This window comes from Sciurus vulgaris (assembly GCF_902686455.1).
Source record: "Sciurus vulgaris genome assembly, chromosome: 5".
NCBI classification, from domain to species: domain Eukaryota; kingdom Metazoa; phylum Chordata; class Mammalia; order Rodentia; family Sciuridae; genus Sciurus; species Sciurus vulgaris.
Genome location: NC_136465.1, coordinates 164,717,876 through 164,739,632, shown reverse-complemented (window position 1 = coordinate 164,739,632; position 21,757 = coordinate 164,717,876). Strand labels below are relative to the sequence as shown.

At 44.6% G+C, this 21,757-nt stretch overlaps 1 protein-coding gene across 1 annotated transcript in view; it reads right to left on the bottom strand.

The window, feature by feature from the left end:
• The window catches only part of LOC306662870 (overexpressed in colon carcinoma 1 protein), a 34,321-nt gene extending 12,982 nt beyond the window's left edge, over positions 1-21,339 (bottom strand). The window contains exons 1-2 of the mRNA XM_079143071.1: positions 21,154-21,339; positions 9,678-9,702 (exon numbers count right to left, since the gene is read on the bottom strand). Of these exons, the coding sequence (XP_078999197.1) occupies positions 9,678-9,702; positions 21,154-21,199 (71 nt within the window). The 5' untranslated portion in view covers positions 21,200-21,339. The remainder of the gene's footprint in view (positions 1-9,677; positions 9,703-21,153) is intronic.
• Between the last annotated feature and the right edge of the window lie 418 nt (positions 21,340-21,757).

The following is a 21,757-nucleotide window of genomic DNA, read 5'->3' as shown; positions in this document are numbered from 1 at the left end:
TTCGTCATCTTTCCTTTTCCCATATCTGCAGTGCCACTGAAGAGGCTAAACTTATTTTGATTTGCAAGCAGTATGGATTTATGTGGGAACCTCTGGAGACCATGCATGTAACTCCAGTCACCTATTTCTTTTCATAGCTCTACTGTGGTAAAATTGAGTACAATAAAATGCACATATTTGAAGTATATGATTTGATCAGTTTTGACATGTTTTGACACATGTAACCAACATGATCAATATAAAAAGCATTTCCATTACTTTTTTAAATTTGAAATCATGCAGACTGTTTCCTGCGTGATTTATTACATTAGAAATCAATCCCCTTAAGATACACAGAACCCCACCCCCACATGTCGACTATTTCAAAATTAAATGGCACACTTATAAATATCTCAGAGGTCAAGGAAGAAAGCACAAGAAAAGTAAATAAAAAGTGCTTTGAACTATGTAATAATAAAAGCTTAAAATATCAGAATTCTGGGATGAAACAGTACTCAGATGAATATTATTAACTTAAAGTACTTGTATCAGAAAGCTAGATTAACAATCAAATTATCTTCAAATCAGGTGATTGGAAGGAAAAAATAAGAGTAGGAGCAGAAATATATGAAATAGAAAAGAAATAATACAGCTAAAAGTTGGTAAAAATCAAACAGGTCTAATCAAGAAAAAAATCAAGAGCACAAAAGTCAACATCAATGGAGGGGGTCTCAAAATAACCCTACAGATGCTAAAAATATATTAAGGTAATATTACAATTGCATGCCAACATATGTGACAGCTTACATAACACGGTCTCTTTTAGAGAAGGATCATGTGCTACTGAGAAGAAAGTGTATTCAGTCACTGATAGATGAAATATTCCATATATGTAAAGTCTAAATTATCAATTGTATTTTTTAGTTCTATAGCTTCTTTATTTAGTTTTTGTTTGGAGAATCTATCCAGTGGTGACAGAGGCATGTTAAAGCTACTAACCAGTATTATTGTGTTGTGGTCGATTTGATTCTTGAAACTGAGAAGGGTTTGTTTGATGTACATAGATGCTCCATTGTTTGGGGCATAAATATGGATGATTGTTATGTCTTATTGATATATGGTTCCCTTAAGCAGTATGAAATGACCTTCTTTGTTCCTTCTGATGAACTTTGGCTTGAGGTCCACTTATCTGATATGAGGACAGAAACCCCTGCTTGTTTACGAGATCCATGTGAATGATATGTTTTTTCCCATCCTTTCACCTTCAGTCTGTGGATGTCTTTGCCTATGAGGTGAGTCTCTTGGAGACAGCATATTGTTGGGCCTTGTTTTTTAATCCAATCTGACAGACTATGTCTTTTGATTGATAGGTTTAGGCCATTTACATTCAACATTATTGAGAAATGATTTTTATTCCCTTCCATTTTGATTTATTTCTGGTTTTTACTTTGACTTAGTTTCTCCTTTGATTGACTATTCTTCTAGTGTAGTTCTTCCCTTTGCTGGTTTTCATTTTTATTTTTCATTCCTTCTTCATGAAATATTTTATTGAGAATGTTTTGTAGTGCAAGCTTTCATGGTTGTGAATTCTTTTAACTTTTGTTTATCATCGAAGATTTTCACTTCATCATCAATTCTGAAGTTTAACTTTGCTGGGTATAGTATTCTCGCTGGCATCCATTTTTCTAGTCATCTATTTTTGTTATCATTTGTGACAGGCATTTGGAGTAAATTCATTAACTGAAAAATTTTACTTACATTTACGCTACAATTCTCCTAATGAAAGTATGTCATCATTTAATTTTCCTAATGATGTTTCTATGGTGCCCTTTGCATCTTAGGGTGGTTCCAATTGATTCTACCAATTATAAATGATTCTTGACTAAGTAAATGTCTTACCATTAACTGTTTGAGCCTCTTTGATCTCATGCATTTCTTCATAATTCCACCACTTCTTCGAAGTTATCTTTTACTGTCTCCTTGGATGAGCCCCTTGGCCAACACTGGTCCCTTTCTTTCTTCCAGAATGTGTTTCTGTAGGATGTGGTAATTTTCACTTCAGAAGAACGCTTCCAGCTTCTCTTGTTTGCAGGCAATGAATCGAGCTACCCTTTCCCGCCTGGCATGGCTCCTCCTCACCACTGTGCTCCCTGGGAGGAGCTGGCATGCAGGATAGTGGTAGAAGAAAGGAGGAACACCTTCTCCACCCACTGACCTCTAGAAACCTCCATTTTCCCTAATGACACCAATTTTCTCCAAACCTCAAGAATGTGCAGCCTGTTTTCCTACCGCCAGGATCTCCAAACGGGGGACCAGCCCGGACTCCCTGACACCCCACAGCACTCTCAGATGCAGCCGACTTCATCTGCACTCCAGAATGCTCTTGCAGGTCTCACCCTGCTACAAAAACCCCGAAACCACTAAAGATTCTGGTCCTGCCCCAAGGTTGTTCCTTCTAACCATAACTCTCTTGACCAATTTTAAAATTCATAAAACCACCCCATCCAACCTCTCACCTTAGATTTTGCTGACTTTCTCTAGTTTAACAACTTTTTTCTTTTCTACTTTTACATAAGTCATGAAATGGTTAAACTTACTTTTTAAACGGCTTCATAAGTGTAACTATTTGTGGGGTTACGGTGTGCCAGTGATTTTTTATTTATTTATTTTAGTTGTCAATGGGCATTGACGTATATGCAGTGCTGAGAATCGCACCCAGTGCCTCACACGTGCTAGGCAAGCGCTCTGCCACTGACCCCTGACCCCGGCCTGGTGTGACCTTTCCATGCCTGCATGTGATTGCAGGATGATCAAACCAGGGTGATCAACACAGTCGCTCACAGCTCGCTCTGCTCCTGCGCCACTGACAATGTCCCAGGGCTCCCCACGGGCTTAGCTCCTGGAACTACCTCACCAACCCCAGGGGCACGTCTCCTTTCTGATCATGGGCTGGGTCTCTGCCTCCAGTTCATCCCTCCCTCCCCATTTCCACCCACAGCCCCTCGGGCTCCCTTCCCCTTCTCTGGCTTGTGCCTTCCAGCCTGGCATTCCAGCAGCACTTGCTGGTCACCACCCAGGCCTCTGTCCCTGGGTGACCTGCTTTTCTCTCTTCCTGTGCTTAGCCCATGGGGTCCCACCTAAGGTGGACCTGACCACGTGCGGCTGCTAACCACAGCAGGGTCCTCTCCATGCTGTCTCTTCTGCTATCATGTCAGAGGCTTGGGACTTCTTTTCAGCAACCCTTCAGCCACCTAAGAAGTTTACTTACCAGGGTAACAAGCACGATGCCAGGCACCACACTAGGCTACTGAGGTTCAGGATCTATGACCACCTGAGTCTGGAGCTCCTACCTGACCTCCCTGCATGCCATCCCATTGGGAACAAGAAACAGCATTACCTCCTGCATCAGACTGGGCACGGAATGAGACAATGTACCAACGAGGAAATGCTGAAAATCAGGTTAGGGCCCACAGTCCTCAATGAGGGTCAGCTACCGACATAAGAATGATGCTGATGATACTGAGGAAGACGATGGCCCTGCACAATCACTGTCACCATCTTATAGCGGATCATTCTAAGGACAAGTATAACACGGTGAGCACAGGATGGAGGGACTCTTACGCACAACCCTCCCTGCTCCCAGCAGCAGGCTTTTTAAATAATACTTCAACCCCACTCTCTTTATCCTTAGAATACGGTCTAGCCTCCTACTACACCAAGGAGAGCCCCCCCAGGTACCCTTAGGTCTGCAACGACGAGGGTAGAAAGGGCTCAGCGACATAGGAGCGTCAGCCATGGGAAATGCATACAGGATTCCAGGGAAAAATCAAGATTAGAGATCCATGACTTCATTTTCAAAAAGGCAGACTGCCAATGTGTTTTATGCTGGTTCATTTCAAGATATTTTCCTCTATAGTTGTTACCTTCCATGGCACTAAAATGGCTTTGTCAAGAAAGGAATCAGTGAAACGACACTTGGTAAATTTTAAGTGAAAGAAGTGCTTGCATTATCTGGTTTGAATCAAAAGGGTATTTTTTTTTATTATTTTCAACAACAAACACTAAATTTGAGTTGACTTATTTGACCGTTTCTTATTCAAAACATATTCATAATATTCTTACAAATATGGCTGAAAGTTTGGAGATTCTTTTTTTAACATGAAAAGTAACCAGTACAGGGAAGGAGCTTGGCTTCTGCCTGCCTGGTTACAGTTGCCCCGTTTGGTAGCCCAACCTGATTTTTCTTTGGGGAATCATCACGTGCTTTGGCACAGGGTAAGAACCCCACTGTCTCCAGCAGGGGGGCACTTGACCAGGCCTGGCCAGTGAGAGAGTCCCACATTCTCCAGGCCACGACTCATTCAGAGGAGGTACAGTCCCACCTGGCAGGTCAGAGTGCTGTTCCTGGACTTCAGATGAAAGTACGGGAAGAAAAGCTGTTTCCCACAGAAACACTAAGCTGATAGGATGCGAACCCGGCCAGGTCAACCACCCCTTGGGGAAAGCTCCTAAGGACGAAGCAGAGATGAGATAGTTTCTTCCTGTCCTTTGACCACCTGGATCCAGCTGTGACTAAAGCCAAACCCCTGGAGCTTTTCCACTACACATGCCAATAAATTCCTTTTTGTTTGTTTGTTTAGACCAAGCTGGGCCTCTGCCATTTCCAACCAAAAATATCCCAACATAACCTACTGGTGCCAAATAGCTAAGATAATTCACTGAAATAAAATAAAAGCACGGCTGATTTTTGCAGGACTGCAAAGCAGCCAAATGTCGTCATGTTGAATTTACTTCTCTGTGTTGCTGCACTGTGGTTTAAAGGGCCAGGGAGAGAGGCAAGGGGGCACTCTCTCTGTGCGGAGTCTAGCCTCCAGGCACCCCTATCTCTGTCTTCACCCCGCAAGCCTATTTCAGCATCAACCTCTACCAAGGGTTCTCTCCCTCACCAGAGAGCCCCCTCCCAAACCTGCCTTCAGCTCTTCTTACTCTCTGGGTTCCTTCTCTCTATCGTACGGTACACCCGAGTCTCCTCCACTTCAAACAATAAATAGAAGAAGAAAAATGGACTTCAGTTTGCATAATGTCCATACACACAAGTAGGCAGAAAAAAGCAACTGAAGAATTTAAAGAAAACAGCAGACGATGTTAACGATGGCTGTCTCTGATGGTAGGAAGACAGTTGATTTCTTTCTCTTTCAAATAAAATATTTTTCTGGGGGCTGGGGCTGGGGCTCAGTGGTGGGGTGCTCGCCCACCATGTGTGAGGCGCTAGGCTCAATCCTCAGCACCGCATCAAAATAAATAAATAAAATAGAGTCATAAAAACATTCTTAAAAAATACCTTTCTGTATTGATGTTTTCCTGGCATTCCTTTCGGAATAGAAATACATGTTTTGAAACATCATCTTTCCCATCCCGAGGGGCAACGTCCTTCGTACAATGAAACACCGGGCATCGCTCGCCCGCCTCCTGGCCCACATCTGCTCTGACTCAGTTGCCATTCACTCCACTCAGTTGAAACCTCCGTCCCCCAGGAGACCGAGGCGGCCACCATCACCCCAGCACTTCTCTTGCTCCTCAGCCACCTGGCCTTTCGGGATTATCCGCCATCCCTCCCGAGGCCCAGGTCTGAACTGCAGTGCCGGCCCTGGGGGTTCCTTTCCCTTCCCTCGCCTCCATTCACTGAGTCTTATCCTGTTCCCCAGGGCATCTTGAATGGACCACCTCGCCTTCGGTGACCGCCATCCACTCACTGACCTCCCACAGCCTCACCTCCATGACTCCTGTGCCCGCACCCCTCCCCCACGTCACTGTCACCCCTTTGGGAGTTACTGCCCTACACCCAAACGCCATCCTTTAAAACACCTTACAATCTCTAGTGACCCCTGAGAGCACGCAAGATCAAGTCCCATTACTGGCCTGGCACCAAAGGTCCTTCACAAGCTAGTCCCAGCCGGCCAGCCTCGGCTCAGCCCTCTGCCAAGCCTGTGCCCTAGGCTCCAGCGGGAGCCAGCTGGGCAGCTGTGCCCAGGAGACCTTCCACTCACACACCCTGGGTCCTGCATGCTCCCCATCCCTGTGGACACCCGGGCTCAGCGTCACGACCCACACCAGGACCTTCCGCCTGTGTTCACAATCAGCCCTATCACACTATGAGGTCCCCAGGAGACCCAGTAGTAATCTACTGAAGCGCAGAGGAATCATTTACTTGTCACTGGACACCGGCTCCATGTCTTCAGAGAGCAAGCAAAGGAGTGGAAAAAGGGAGAGAAGGAACTGCAGCCTCCTCTCAAGAACTGATTTGCGAATACAGATTAAGGGAGTAAAACAGTATTTCTGGCTTCAAAAATTAACTACAATTAATTAACTACTATTAACGACAATTAATAACTAATTAACTAATACAATTAATGACAATTCTCCCAAAAGAGTTTCATGTGGTTTGTATAATGCGAGAGTTGGCGAGTCTGAGGTTCTCCATCCTGTGGCACCCGTTATGCTATTTGGGACCCTTCTTTGGATTTCAAATCAGCTTTTTTAGGTTTTTTTTAATGAAAATTTAAATTTTTCATAATAAAAATGTTAAATTATCTTAAATACTTAGCGCCTCATTCATTCATATCATCATCTAAAGCATTAAGATTTATACATCTGAAGTATCTTCTTTAAAAAACACAATGTGTTTGAATGTACCTTTTGAGTAAAGAAAAGTAATACTATAATAGTCTTTAACCTTTTCCAATTATATTTATCACATTTCTTTTTTAAAGGGTCACTGATATGATGAAAAACAACTTTTAGTTACATGGCATCCAATGACGTGTAACTTCTAAAATTTGAATCTCAAGATTTCAGAATTTTAAGTGACATCTTACATCCTGAAGTAGCTAATTCTGTTGACAAAAATCATCAGTTAATTTTTTGGGAATTTTTACTCCTCTAAAAAAAAGAGGAAGCCATAAAATCACTCTCTTCTTAAAGAGAAATGATCATTCAACAACACTTTAATAAATGTTAACTATGTTCAAAGTCTGATGCTAACAACTCTACAGCACATCACTACAGTAAGACACTTCACCCCTCCAACGCCCAAGAGGGAAAGGACGAGAAGATGAGTAACGGCAACAAAAGCCTCAGGTGAAGCATCACAGAGAGGGTCTCAAATGCTGTAGCAGTTGAGGGGGAGAGACACGGCATCCAGCTGAGGGTTCCAGGAAACGCCTCCTGCAAAGAATAAGACCTAAGCCCTGAAGAACAAACGGCATGTTTACAAACAGAATAGGAGAAAAGGACATTTGAGGCTGGTAGAGTCTGGACTTTGAGTGTCCCCCAAAGACCAGTATGTTAAAAGACTTAGTCCTTAGGCTGGTGCTACTGGGAGATGGTGAACCCTGAGGAGGCAGGGCCTAGAGGGAGGTCCTCAAGTCACGGGGTGAATGCACAGTGGGGCTTTGGACCTCGACCATCCTCTCTCTCTCTCTCTCTCTCTCTCTCTCTCCTCTTTCTGCTCTGATTTGAGATGTGAGCACTTTGCTCCAACATGTGCTCCCTGCCACTGCCATGCATGCCACAAAGTGATAAAACCAAAGAGTGGCCCTCACCAAGTCTATTCTATGCTACTGGAACTTTCAATCTCCAAAACTGTAAGCTAAATAAATCTTTTCTCTTTATAAAGTTAATTTCCTCTGGTATTTGGTTACAGTAATAAGAAGCTGATGGATAAACAAAGGACAGCAAGAAACAAGGAGAGTAGAATGAAAGCAAAGCCAGGTGGGACTCTAAGAGCAGTCTCCTTGAACAGGCTTCCCTCCCAATCCTGGGTTTTGCTCATTCCCAACCGCCATCTCCTTCCACACCATGCAGTCAGCTAGCTTACGGCCAAAACAAATGTCCTTCCTACTTCCAAGGAATTCTGAGCTGAACCCAGTGGGCAACAGATAATAATGGAACAGTTCTGAGTAGAGGGCCTACAAATATAGAGCTTGAGGAAAATTAACCTGGCAACAGCTACAGAAATGGAAGGAGAGACTAAAGCACTACAATAATAGGTATAAGGTAAAGATGCAGAATTCACTGTTGCTAAATGTTTTGGTAATAGTCTCAAGCCCTGCAACCAGGATTTTGAAGCAATCTATTACTGCTTCTTTGGTGCTTAAAGTCCCATAAAAAATATTTAATTCCCAGAAATCTTTACAACCCCATCCTAATCTTCTCTGACGTCTTTGTAATAAAGTCTGAATCTATTTTTAGTACTGGGCCATTGACAGCTTTCAAGCCCCATCACGCCCCTTGTGTACACACATGCACTGTGAAAACCAATGAGAATCCTGTGCCAACAGGAAGATCAGACCTTGGCCTCTGCCTAAGAGCCCTCATCCAGCCCACTCCCCAACCACAATAAAACCAAAGTCATTACCTCTCCTTCACTCAAACCAAATGGACCAGTTTCCCCAGAAAGTCACATTATGTGAGTCATGTATCTTCTCCCACTCTCTTAATGTTGTGTAGCTCCATCAGTCTTGACATGCAACAAATATGGGGAAGGAGGGTTGATCCCAACCTCCACAGGGTAGCCATAAATACTCTCTTTTTTAAAATATTTCTTCAGTTGTCATTGGACCTTTACTTTACTTATTTATATGTGGTGCTGAGGATTGAAACAAGTGTCTCACACATGCCAGGCAAGTGCTCTACCACTGAGCTACAACCCTAGCCTACCACAGACACTCTTAATTAGTAAATTCCCATAATGTCCATATCTAGATTACAGGTAAGATACAGAGCAAGGCCATAACAGAAATCCTAAAAAGGTTTCCTGAGTAGAAAGAAGTTCGTGCAGGGTGATGCCCCTTAAGAATTGTCGTATTGGCCTAAAGATCAGCTCAATGATGACTATGTTGAATGGTGTGTTTGCCCACCTTCTGTGGCTATAACAAAATACCTGAGGCCAAGCATTTATATCTAAAAAGTATGGAAGTTTATTTGGTTCACAGTGCTGGAGGTCAGAAAGTTTAAGAGTATCTTCTTGGCTTCTGGCAAGAGCCTTCTTGCTGCATCACAACAAGGCTGAGAGCATCACACGGTGAGATGGAGCAAGCATGCTAGCTTGAGTCCCTTCCTCTTTTTAAAAGCCACTCATTCTATGGTGGGGGCCTGACTCTCATGACCTCACCTAATCCTAATTATCCTAAAGACCCCACTTCCAAATATCATTGACATGTAAATCTGAGGATTAGGTTTCTAACACATAAACTTTCAGGGGACCCATAGTAAACAGTCACAGGGATTCACCCAAATTTCTCGTTCTCAACTTTAAAACCATCTAACATGGCTGGCTCTAGCCTTTCCTTCCCAACCCTGAGATGTCCATAGTCACGGGAGCTCTGTGCTCAATTCTCCTATAATCGCTTACTTTCAACTAAAAGAAACCTCTGCACAAGTTGGGATGGAAACACAATTAAACATCACCTTTTCCTAAGATTCTTAGTTGAAGTGCCAGGTCAAAAAAGGCTAAAATCAGAAGTCACAAGTAGTACATCCTTCAAAAGCACTTGTGACCAAATGAGGATCTTACCGTGTGACAGTACAGAGTCCTTTCATGTCTTTTCAGTCATACCTACAGACATCTAAAGGTCACGATCGTGAAAAACAGCAGCTTCCCCAGAAACAGAGCTTGTAATATAAAATCATGTACTTACACATCTTTAGCTGCTCCTGCAGGACCTGGAGGGGGGGAAAGATGGGTTTGTATCAGTAAATAGAACTACTACAAACATGTTAAGCCCAAAACCTAACTAAACTAACATCCAGAAGAGATAAGAACATTTTTCAATCATTTCAAAAAGAAAAGAGGCAAGAAAAAGTACAAAATTCAATTCATAAGTTCCAGATTTTAAGTTTAGAATTTATTCTGCCCATTTTTATCAGACCTTATACAAGGAGTGGGTTCCAAAGAGGATCGTACAGGTTGCCTAAGCCACTCTCCCACTTTACAAATAAGGAAGGAAGCGGACAGACCCCGAGAAACATTTTCTTTCTGAAGCCACCCTTCTAAGCTGGCATGCACACTGTGTTCTTGTAAGTCACACTGTATACTTACCACAAAGAGAAAGCAAAGTCACAGGATGAAATGGAGGTGACGGATCCATGGATCAGAGTGTCTCAAGCACACCAGTCTCGCTCCACGAGGAGCCGAGTGTTTGTCTACTTCTGCTGAACCTTCTCCTTTCTGCCTCCCACCCACGTGTCAAAAGTGGACCCTGTCTTCTGGACACCATTCCATCACCCATCAGAGACTCTGCTCACCCAGGATCTCTACCTGGAGGACACAGAACCTGACTCCAACACGTAGCAGCTACCTGGCATCAAACCTCCTTCACAACTGTCAGAACCTCACTTCCCTTTTGAGTGGATAAAAAAGGTTATTCTCTAAGGTTACTGGGAAGATTTTAAAAGACAATGTGCATAAACAGCAAAGTCTGGCCCATAAAAATAGCACACCAAATTATCATTACCAATCATAGCTCACCTCTCAACTTCCACATCTATTAAGTGAAAACTAAAATAACTTCTGCACGAGTCACAGAAATTTAAAAGATGTGCCACTCAGTAAGTACGCAAGAAAGCAGGAAAAGTTACCTCCGAAATTGCAAGAACGATACTTCCGTGACATTAAGGTCTGTAACACTAAAAGCCGATCATAAAGATAAGCAAGACTTTCTCACATGCAGTCTTTTATGACTTTCACTGAACCTGAACTTTGTCATGACCATCCTTCCGTCTAACATTTTTGTGAAACAATTATCATTAGAATGGGGGGGGGGGGCTGTGTGCTTTGGAATCCGAGATCTTTTAAAACAAAATCCTAAAATTTAAAAAAAAAAAAAAAAAAAAAATCTTCAGAAAAGCTGCCAACAGCAGAGTGTTTTGATAGGAAAAAATAAAAGATTAGTGCCACCACAAGCCCGTGAAAATGAACATTGTATTTCAGAGTCAAAACAAGTAGGAAAAGTCAGGAAAGAAAATAACGCCCTGCTCTTGTTTTTATTTCCACAGAAAGGAGTGGGCACATTCGGGGGCTTGCTGTGGTCGGGGAGGGGAGCCAGAGGGGTCGGAAGCTTGGTGATCCTGCAGGTCTCACGGAGGTGAGGATGAGGCCTGGGGTCCTCCACCCTGAAGGTGGGGAGCCAGCACCATCCGGGGGACAACAGCAGGTAGGAGAGTCCCCAAGGCAGCAGGGGAGGCAGGCGGCAGGGGTTGGGTAAGGACATCCGGAATTGGAAGGCACACACCTGGGTCAGGGTCTGAGGCCTGCCCATCATTCACTACGTCATTCTGCTTCAGGGGCCAACAAACAGGGACACACGGACCAGCAAAGGCAGCCAAGAAGGGACGGCACAGCAACACGCAGCTAGTGGGTCCTGAAGGGCAGCATGTTGAGCGGTCACAGCCGCATCCGCCAGCCATCAGGAGCTGTCTGCCCGCTTCACCTTGACCCCCAGGCTAAGTCCTCTCCCTCCCTGTGGGCTCACCATTTGGAAACCCAGCAGACTCAAGAGGAGGCAGGGTGTCACCTCCCAGGGAAGTAGAGGGATCAAGCTTTCTGTTCTCAAGTGTCCCTCATTCAAAGGCAGCGTCTCTTTAATAACAGCAGCAGTTAGTAAACTGGGGCGAAGTCAGAAACAGTCCACTGAGTACACACAAAGGGTTGGGAAGTGCAAGCCATTTTCAAAAAGGGAAGAAATCCTGCGTCTTGGAAGCAAGGTAACTTGGTGTTTAAAGATGCGCTTACAACCAGGCTACAACTCCCCAACATGCAACTCCTAGGAGTTTCAAAAAAGATTTTCAATAGTTAGAAACCCTTGAAAAACTCTCAGAGCACCTCAGTGTGTAAAATGTGAAGTATTAAGTCGATTTGTCCTGAAATCAACTCAGAAAATGATCAGAAACAGAAAAATGATCACTGTTACTGCAATATTTTAATCACACCACATTTAATTATATAATCAGATCAAGATTTCTACTTGAGATAAGGTATGCAAAAATACTTTGACCAGAACTATTCAGATAGTGACAAAATCCCAAGTGCTTAAATTTTATTTGCAATTTATGTGACCCATCATTTATAAAGCAAATATTTACAGTGGTGCTTCTGCTTTCTGGACCCCTGGGATGGATCATTCACCTCTTAATACCACTTCATTTCCCGCCAAACTAGCTCTTTATGGTTTAAACAGAGACTTGCAGGTTAACATCAATGGTATTAGAAGAAATAGAGATGAGGATGGGAATAATGTTTCTTGTGGAAAAATAAAGTATTAAAACACATAAAGGATTAGAATTTTTTTAAGTCAAAAGATTTAATGACCAGCTTCCAAAACTGTATAAAGATAATGATAGTTTTAAATGTCTTCTTTTAAAAAAATGAAGAGGGGGAAGGTTTGTTCTCAGAAAGGTCTAGCATGCATTCGAGGACCAAAAAGTAATTGTAGGGGTGGGGGCGTAGCTCAGAGAGGAGCACTTGCCTAGCATGCTTGGGGCCCTGGGTTTGATCCCCAGCACCCCCAAAAGAAACTGTAAATACACTGGATATCTAAGGAATAACACTTCCTTCTGGGATTATCTTTTTCTTTAAAACTTAAACATAGTTTCTTTGTTCACAATATCATTTCATCTCACTGTGATCATATTGATTACCCTTTATACACTTTAAAAGACTTTATTTTATCCATGAGCCTTGAAGTCAAAAGTCTCACTTACTTAGAAATATGTAGCAAACTCAATTTGCTCCAGCATTCAAAAACCTTAATCTGATATTGGGATATCACAGAAGAGGTTTGGTCTTTTTCCCTGCTTCCTGGAACAGAGCTCCTAAAACCCCTGGCATATCCCACATGGTAAGGGTTGACTAGGGTGATGCTCAGCCAAGCCCCTGGATAGCCTCAGATGGCAGCTGGACCCCAGAAAGACCAAGGCTTGATTAGAAGCTCGGAACTCTGAGCCCCACTCCCCATCCCCAGGAGGAAAGAGGGGCAGGAGATAAACCAATCCCCAGTGGCCAATGACTTCCTTTAACGTGCCTATGTAAGGGAACATCCATTAAAACCTCCATAAAAGGACCCGATTCAGTGAGCCTCCCAGTTGGCCAGCACCTCCACAGGCCAGGGGGTGGCATATCCCAAACATGTGGGGACAGAGGCTCCTGTGCTTGGACACTTCCAGGCCTTTCCCTGTGACCTGTTCATCTGATCCTTTATGACAAAATGCATGCAACACCTTCCTGAGTTCTGAGAACCACCCTAGCAAATTATCAAACCAGGAGAGGGTGGTCATGGGACTCCCAAACTTGCAAGTCTGGGGAACAGGAGGCCCCCTACTTGTGAATGGCATTTGAAGTCTAGTGGACAGTGGTTTAGCCCTGGAGTCTGCCATGAACCCTGGGCAGTTAGCATCAGAACCTAACCGCACTACAGGACTCTCAGTGATGATGGGGAATCCGTGGGTGTCAGGAAGGAAGAAACTCTCATTCTTCATGTTTCACATCAAAATGTAGGACCCTCACAGTAACAGGTTCTGACCAGCCCTGAAGTTCACTGAGATCCAACCATGCTGTATTTCTTTCAGCAAGTATTTTTTCACACTCCAGATGCAGAGTTCCTAACAATATTTTCCTCTATGCTAATTCTGTGCTATTCCTAAACAACTGGAGAAAAGAACCTTCTTAGTATTCGTTTCCTAGGGTTGCTATAACAAACCACCATACACCGGGTGGCTTAAAACAGCAGGAACATAAGCTCTCACACTTCCCAAAGCCAGAAGCAAGAAATCAGGAGTCAGCTAGAATGGAGCTCCTCAGCCACAGGCCCTGGCCTCTCCCTGCCTCGGGGGCAGTGGGCACTCCTGGGCACTCTTTGGTTGGTACCTACATCGTCTCCACTCTCCCTCCATCTTTATAGCACCTCCTCCTCTCTGCATCTGCCTTCTCTTCGGTCCCTCATGAGGACACTTGATTTAGGGCTCACCCAGATCACACAGGATCACCTCTTCATCTCAAAATTCTCCACTTAATTACACTGGCAAAGACCCTCTATCCAAATAAGGTCACATCTGCACATTCCAGGGATGAGGACATGGACATACCTTACAGGGACCACTGTTCAACAGACTACTGATTCTTACCCGTTTTTTCCCTCCTTGGAAAAAAAAAAAAAAAAAAGGAATTCTCTTGGGAAAAGAAACATAACAAAATTAACATGGGAGGGGGGCTAAATTTAATGTGACATATCATATATCCCCAAAACACACCATGTATTTCCAGCCAATGATTAAGCAAGCCAGCTGCATGGTTTGGTAATTTTAAGTGGCGCTATACATCATCTTGGTTCCAATGGGCAGATGTTCCTTTGAGATCTCATCAGTCTGTCTTGTAAGTTAAGAAGAGTGAGTCACACTGCCCAGAACGCCTTCAACGTGGCCCACAGTCATGTGCTCACTGATGGGAGAGGTTCCTCGCACTCGGCAAATCCCGAGAAAACACGTTTTTTTCTTTGGTAGGGCTGGGGATGAGACCTAGGGCCTCAGTCACGCTAGGCAAGCACTCCACCACCGAGCTACACCTCCAGCCTCTTACTCTTTTAAAAGATCACAGGATTTTACATTGGAAAAAAACAGACTACCAAAGCAAACCTTTGTTTGATCACTACACTATATACACTTTATAGAGTTTGTGCAATATCCTAGAAATATTCACTGGTAACTAAATTGCCAAAGTATGTATTGTCATATTTCATTCTTTAAACTCAGTGGTGGCAGCCCACACATACACATATACACAGGCAGACATGCACTAAAAATCATGTACATCGAGAATTTATAAAAAAAAAAAAAAAAAAAAACCCAAGATTTACAAATCGCTCTTCTTACAGCATAAATAATAAGAAACAAATGACTATGGTTCTTATGGGAAATAATAAAAACATGTAGGAATGCTTTACTTGTTTTTTTTTTTAAGTTCCATTGACAACTGTATAAACATAACTACAGAAAAATAAACAAAATTCTCTTTAATTCTGACAGTTTTCTATGGGTACCTTTGACCCGTAATAGTTCTAAAACTATGTCATAGTCTCAGTGTGGCCAAAAGAACTGGAACAGCAGCTCATTAGTATATCCCAAGCAGGGTTTATTTTTAAGAAGCCAATAAAAAATACAGATTCATAAGTGATTTATTCAAATAATGGGAAAAACTTCAGGTCAATGTGTCCTAGAAATCAAAAATTCTGCCAACGACTCTGGAAGCTCTTACAGAAAACCTCTTTGTTTACAGGCTGTCTTTGCTGAGCAGTTCTATTTTAGGCAGGTAAAAATCAAAAATAAAGGCAGCCAGATAATTAGTACCCACATGAGGTAGCGCGCTGACGTCGGCAGCTACGATGTGATTGACACCATGTCTATACTGAACTGCAGGTAAATGGCTCGTAAGTGGCAGTGAGGAACTCTGGGACACCTTTGTGAACCATCCACATGGTTGCAACGTCCAGTCTGTGAGCTCAGAGTGCAGATGACACACAGAAACTCCTGCCTCCATCCCAGGGTGACAGTCAGAGCAGAGGAATCCCCCTCCCTGTCATCACCTCCAGATAGCAGCTTCTATAGGCACACCTGCAGCAGCTTAATCTCCTTCCACACCAGCCACAAACGTCTTTCCCTCTACATTACAGACCACAGGTGACATGCAGACTTCCCTACAATAATAACACGAGTATCTGCGGTGTGTGAGACTGTTCCAAACAGTTTAAGTAAACTGATTCATTTAATCTTAAGTAGGTTATATTCTTGCACCCCATTTTACAGTTGAGGAAATTAAGGAACAGACAGCTTAAGCAAGTTACCCATGGGTCACCCAGCAGATGAACAGCAAAAGTAGGTCTCAAATCCCGACCTCCTGGCTCTAAAGCCCACTCTCAATTCTGAAACCTCACTGCCTCTCCAGCCTCCTCGCCCCTATCCTGAACATTCTTACTTCTTCCCACTCCCAGCAACCACCGCGAACTACCAAAGGCAGCCGGGCCACACACCCCGCAAGCACTCCCTATTCTCCTTGCCCGAACCCTAACTATTCTTCAAAGCCAAATCAAGTCCCACTTCTCCCAAGCAGGCTTCCCTGAATACTTGAGGTTTTATATCATCCCCTCAATTCCTACGTCAGTGACAGTGTGCCTCTTAAGATAGAATTTAATTTTCTTTCATTTCTCAAGTATACTCAAATATTTTCAACAAATATTCAACAAATATTTTTGAGAGCCAAAATATAAATTCCACTAAAAGTGTGACGATGGGTCTAGAGGCTGGGGTCCACTGTAAAGACCAAGTGTGGGCTCACATGTGTGGGCCTGAGCGGGGAGGGGGACACAAGAGACAAGAGGCAAATGTCAGCTCCCAGCAAAAAGTAATTCAGAGAAGACAAGAGGGAGCTCAGCATGTGTAAAGGACAGAAAGGAGGATGGTGACCTTTCTATTTTCACGTGAGGGGAAGAGGGAGTCATGCAAGACACAAATGACTTCTTCCATGATACCAACAACGTTTTATATTGTTTCCCCCACGAGGCATGGACCAATGTTAAGCACCGGTGCACCATTTCAACACTACCAAACCATCTACAGATGTCAATTAAGCCTGGACCAATGGAGCTCCAGCAAAAGGGGACATAATTAGCTAGCTAATTGAAGACAAGGAAATAACTAATCTAAATAATTGGACTCAAAAGGAATCGGAATCTATTAACTTCCTGGGTACACTGATATTAAAATAAATAATTATTAAGCTCCTGCTCCTCTTCTTCCTCCTCACCCTCTATTGTTATATAAATAGCAGGAGAACCAATTTAGAAACATTCTGACAATAAACCTCCCACAAAATTATGGTCAGAGAGTTGCCAATTACATATCTCTGGCAAAACCTACAACTAACTGATTCAACAAACTATTGCCAACAAAATAACTCTCCTGCAGGCAAATAATTAGTCTGCATTGAAAGAGGGTACTGGAGATATTTAGAACCGTTTGAAAGTTTAAGGGACCTCCTGGTTTACATAAAAAGGGGTTTGGGTTTACATTACGAAGCTGTCTCTGTGGCTGTGACAAATGCTCCCTGCCTTATAGTAAATGTGACATGTTAAATAGACTATTTAATCCAGATGCATCTCCACAGATGAAGGTCTAGAATCTAGACTAGACTATGCAGGAAAAATGTGCTGAGTCCTCACAAAATGGAAAATGTAAGAAGCCCTCCTACTGTATAGTTCTAGGCTGGGAAAAATCATATCCCTACCTTGAGAGAGTGCTCATATTAAAACGGAGAGCTTTTGAGCACTCAAAAGGATTCTTACATTCCCTCATGCGCTAACAGCTCACCTCCTCCTCCAGGAAGGCTTCTCTGATTAAACTGGCATTCAACACCTCCAGGGCACCTGGAGGTTCAAGGTGCATTCTACTCTATATTGCTCTGCAATGGTTCCACGTGCTTGATCTCCCCTCTGAGACTATCAGCTTCTCAAAAGCAAGTAAGTTTGCGTTCTACAATTGTTAGGCAGGAGTTCAGGGACACCTAGATGGCGGAGGGAGGGCTTAAGAAGGATGCTGCTGGAGGACAAGAGACAAGTTATGTCCCTGTTTCCGGTAAGCCCCATCACCATGACAACTCCCACCACTGAGGACTCATCACCATGACAACTCCTGCCACAGGTTCAGAATTTTAAAAATGACCAATGAGGGTAAAGTGGGCAGTATTCTAATTAGGTTTTCTAAAGTAACCAACGGAGGGAAATTAGACACTGTTCTAATCAGGTACCAATGGGGGCAAATGGGGTAAGGTCTTCAATCAGGTCCACAAAGAGATGAGAGCCTCACAGCTCAGCACGTAAGACACTATTTCCAGACATCTGGCCTTGAGCTCCTCTTTTGCTCAGCCCACTCCGCTTCACCTACCAGAGTGCAGCTTTCACCTTCAGCTTCACTACATCTCTACTTTGCCTGTTAGTTGTGTGTGTCTTGCTCAACTCTTGATTCAGAACACCAAGGACCTGGATGGACCCCAACGGGACACCCTGACAATAACACAGTCATCCACTACTGGCTGCCCTAATCCTTGCCCCCAAAAGTTCCCAGCAGAGTGCTCAGCACACAGGACCAGACCGTGCATAAGCTTGCACTTGGAAATCCCCCAAAGGGGTCAATCTACTCTGATGTATTAATGGACTGACCCATCTCACTTTCTTTATGTCACTGGACCATTTTAATATGTCACTTTCTCCACTGATGTGAGCAATTAAATCAAAATTACTCAAGTCATCATTACTGTGCATCAATCTGCCATATTAACTAAGTTCACCCGCCAAAAGCAAAGTAAGTCAACAGTCCAGGTAGCTCAGAGACAGAGGAAACAATTATCTGGGTTTACCTGAATTGCTCAGGGAATAAAAGAGGGTTTATAATGGTGACTTCAGGTTTGGGGGTCATTATAAAACATGTTAATACACAAAAGTAGATTTGCCATTTTCTTATAGAAAAATATTCAAGGAAAGCCACTTCATCTTTAACATGATAATATTTTACTACAAAATGGTAGTTGCCATTTATAGAATGCTTTTCCACATTATTCTGAGTTTCACATAAGCCCCATGACGTGGGGTACATCCAAATATTTTCATTATATAGATGAAGGAAATGAAATCCAGAAAAGCAGAATGAAATGTCCACAGGAACACCATCAGCACAGTGCCAAAGCCAAGTGTAAGCCTCGCTTTGCAAACCTCAAGTTCAGTATCTTTCCACCACCCTTCTTTGGACTTTTTTTTCCTCCATGTGGCTACTGAACTGAAGGACTCCTGGAACATTTCTGAAGCTGTGCTCTGTAAGTACCTAGAGGACAGGGACAACCTCTATTTACCACATTTCAGAAGCACTTGGGTTCAGTGCAACTTTGTAGCGCTTGGGCAATGAAGTGTAGGGTGCTGGTGTCAGAGCTCAGGGTAGAGAAAGATTTAACACTCCCATCCATCCGGTGGTGTACTCTTCTCATCCTTCCCTCTCTCATCTCAAGGCATTGCCTTTCTGAAACTTAATTCCCACCATCAGCAGACAGAAAATAACAATGACCAAATCCACACAAGCAGGGAAGTGTTCTGGAATGACTTCTCAAAGGCAAAGGCAGATCCTCCAAAGAGGTAAGGCAGCAACTCCCTGCTCATGATGCTTTCCTTCCCATTCTACAGTCTCTGCCCTCACTGGCTCATTCTTCTCTGAACAGAACGTAATTTTTTAGCAAAGAGCAGGTGAGAGAGAACAGCATGGTCTTATATGCTCCATCCTTCATAAACCAAAGTGATGCAATGCATAAAGATGTGCCCTTGGAGTGTGTTTTTTTTTTTTTTCAATGTAACTATACCTCCCTTTACTTAATAAGGGGTGTGCTCTTAATGAAAAAAAAAAGCCAATCAAATATTTGACTAAGAAATATTAAACATAATATTTAAATATTCTTGGGGTTAACATTTCAGAGATACCTTATCATTATTCGGATTTTCACTTAGCAATGGTATTCCTCCACCTAACTCCAAACCTGATAGAGTTCATTAATAATTTTAAAAAAAAGAAAGTAAATAAACTAGCAACCTTTTAATGAAATCTGTCACAAATCCTTCCTACACTTTTTTTTTTTTTTAACGTGGATAATTGTTCTCACCTTTTTCACAGTAGGGTATACATGAAGTGGATAGCATGGGGCCAGAGTACCTGGTAGGATAAGAGACAGGGCTCTCTGTGTGGGTGTGGCCTTGACACTGTTCCAGGTTTCCATGTAGAGCTTTCCGGCCCCTCTAAGCTTTGAATCCTGCCCTTGTCCCCACTGGCATAAGGCACTAACTAAATAAACTGCTTCTCACTGTTAGGTGAATATAAAAGATTTGCTCCCAAGTGGTTCTCTGTATATCACAAGGACAGAATTTAATTTAAGATGGTAAAGTTTATATGTAACAGATAAACCTTTCAAGGAATCACTACCTGGGCTCATCGCTAGGACTAGAATCCCACATATTTGAGCTCCTTCTCTTGAAAATGAATATTCTACATATATGATCATCTTTAAAAAAGGAAAAATAAACTTGGCCAATTAAGTAAGCATATTTCAACACTACGTGAATGTCAATATAAACTTTAAAATACATAAGGCTCCAGGTCTAGGTTAAGGGAAGTGACAAGCCCAAGGTTACAAAGTCATTGAAGGGGCATCCATGCCCGCCTAAGAAATACTGCAGTAGCCGACTGCTGTTTGCATTTGCTGGATAGGGCGGGATCTGACAGATCTCAAGTGAAGGAGCTAGGAGAGGAGCTCTCATCGAAACGACACTAGAAGAGGTCAGCAGACAGCTTTGACAGGGCCAAACTATCTTAAATAGGGTGACACCAACAGAGTTAAAGGGAAGAGTCGAGTTTTAGAATATTCACTTGACACAAAGCCTGGTTAGCCAGAGGAATCTAGACCTGCCCGCCAATCAACCAAATGAAGGGGTGTAAAACGAAGTTTCGATACGTGCTTAAACGAAACACGCCATCAACAGAACTGCTGATAACGAAGCTCTGCCACTCACATCTAAAGCTTACTGCAGCTTCTGACAGCAACCCTAACAGCAACGCAGCCGGGCAAAGGCAATCGGGAAAGAGGGGTGCGTTTCTGGAGCCCTGTTCGCACCCCTCCTGCACCCCAGCCGCACCCCAGCCGCACCCCACCCGCACTCATCCACCGGAAAGTGCTGCGGGCTCTGCGGCACTTTTCCAAGTGCCGGGTCTCGGATCCGAGGGGCTGGGGGCGAGGCCCCCAGGAGGGAGAGAGGGAGGTGAAGGGAGCGGACCGCGGGCCGCTCTGGGAACCCTCGCCCCAGAAGAGCGTGAGCCCTGACCCCGCAAGGGACCCCTGCCCCGGTCCGTCCGCTCGCCCTCCGCCGCTCGCCTGGCAGGCTCGCGCGGTCCAGGCGTGGCCGCCCCCGCGCAGGGGACCCGCCGTGCTTTCGGTCTTTCCAGAATCGGGCGATCTGCCGGGTCCCGAGAACCGGGACGCGGCGAGGAGCTGTGCGCCCTCCCTGCCCCAGGCCGCCGCGCCCCGCTTCCCGCCGCGCTCACCTCGGCCCGCGCCCGCGCTGGTGGCGGTGGAGTTCCCGCAGCCCATCGCGCCGCCGGCCGGGAAGCCGCGCTCGGGAGCTCGCGGCCGCGGGTCCTGGGGGCGGAGACCAGCCGAGGGCGGCGCGCCCCGAGCGGGAGGCCGGCGGGCGCGGAGCGGGGGACGCGCCGGGGACGCCCCTCCCGCCGCCGGGGGGCGCGGGCGGGCGGGGCGGAAATCGCCCGGCACCCCCGCCCCGCCCTGCCGGGGACCCCGCCGGACCCACCCGTCACCCCGGCAACCGCGGCTCCGGCCAATCCGCAGCGTCCTGCGCGCCCCTGGCCGCGCATTGGTGGCTGGTCTGAGGGGGCGGGAGTTTAAAGTGGGTTTGGGGCGAGGGCGTGGCCGGCGCGGGCGGGGCGGCGAGCGCAGGATGCCCACCCGCCCACCCGCCGCTTCCCCTTCGCCTTCTCTCATTTCCTCACTTCCCCTCCCTGCCCCAGGATGTGGGGAGCAGAGGAAGTGGGGGTGCACCTGTTCTGAGCGTCGTGGACGCCCAGGGAAGGTGACCGACTAGATGATGTTCAGACCTGAAGCCACAAACAAAATTCTCTCCTGCTTTAACAG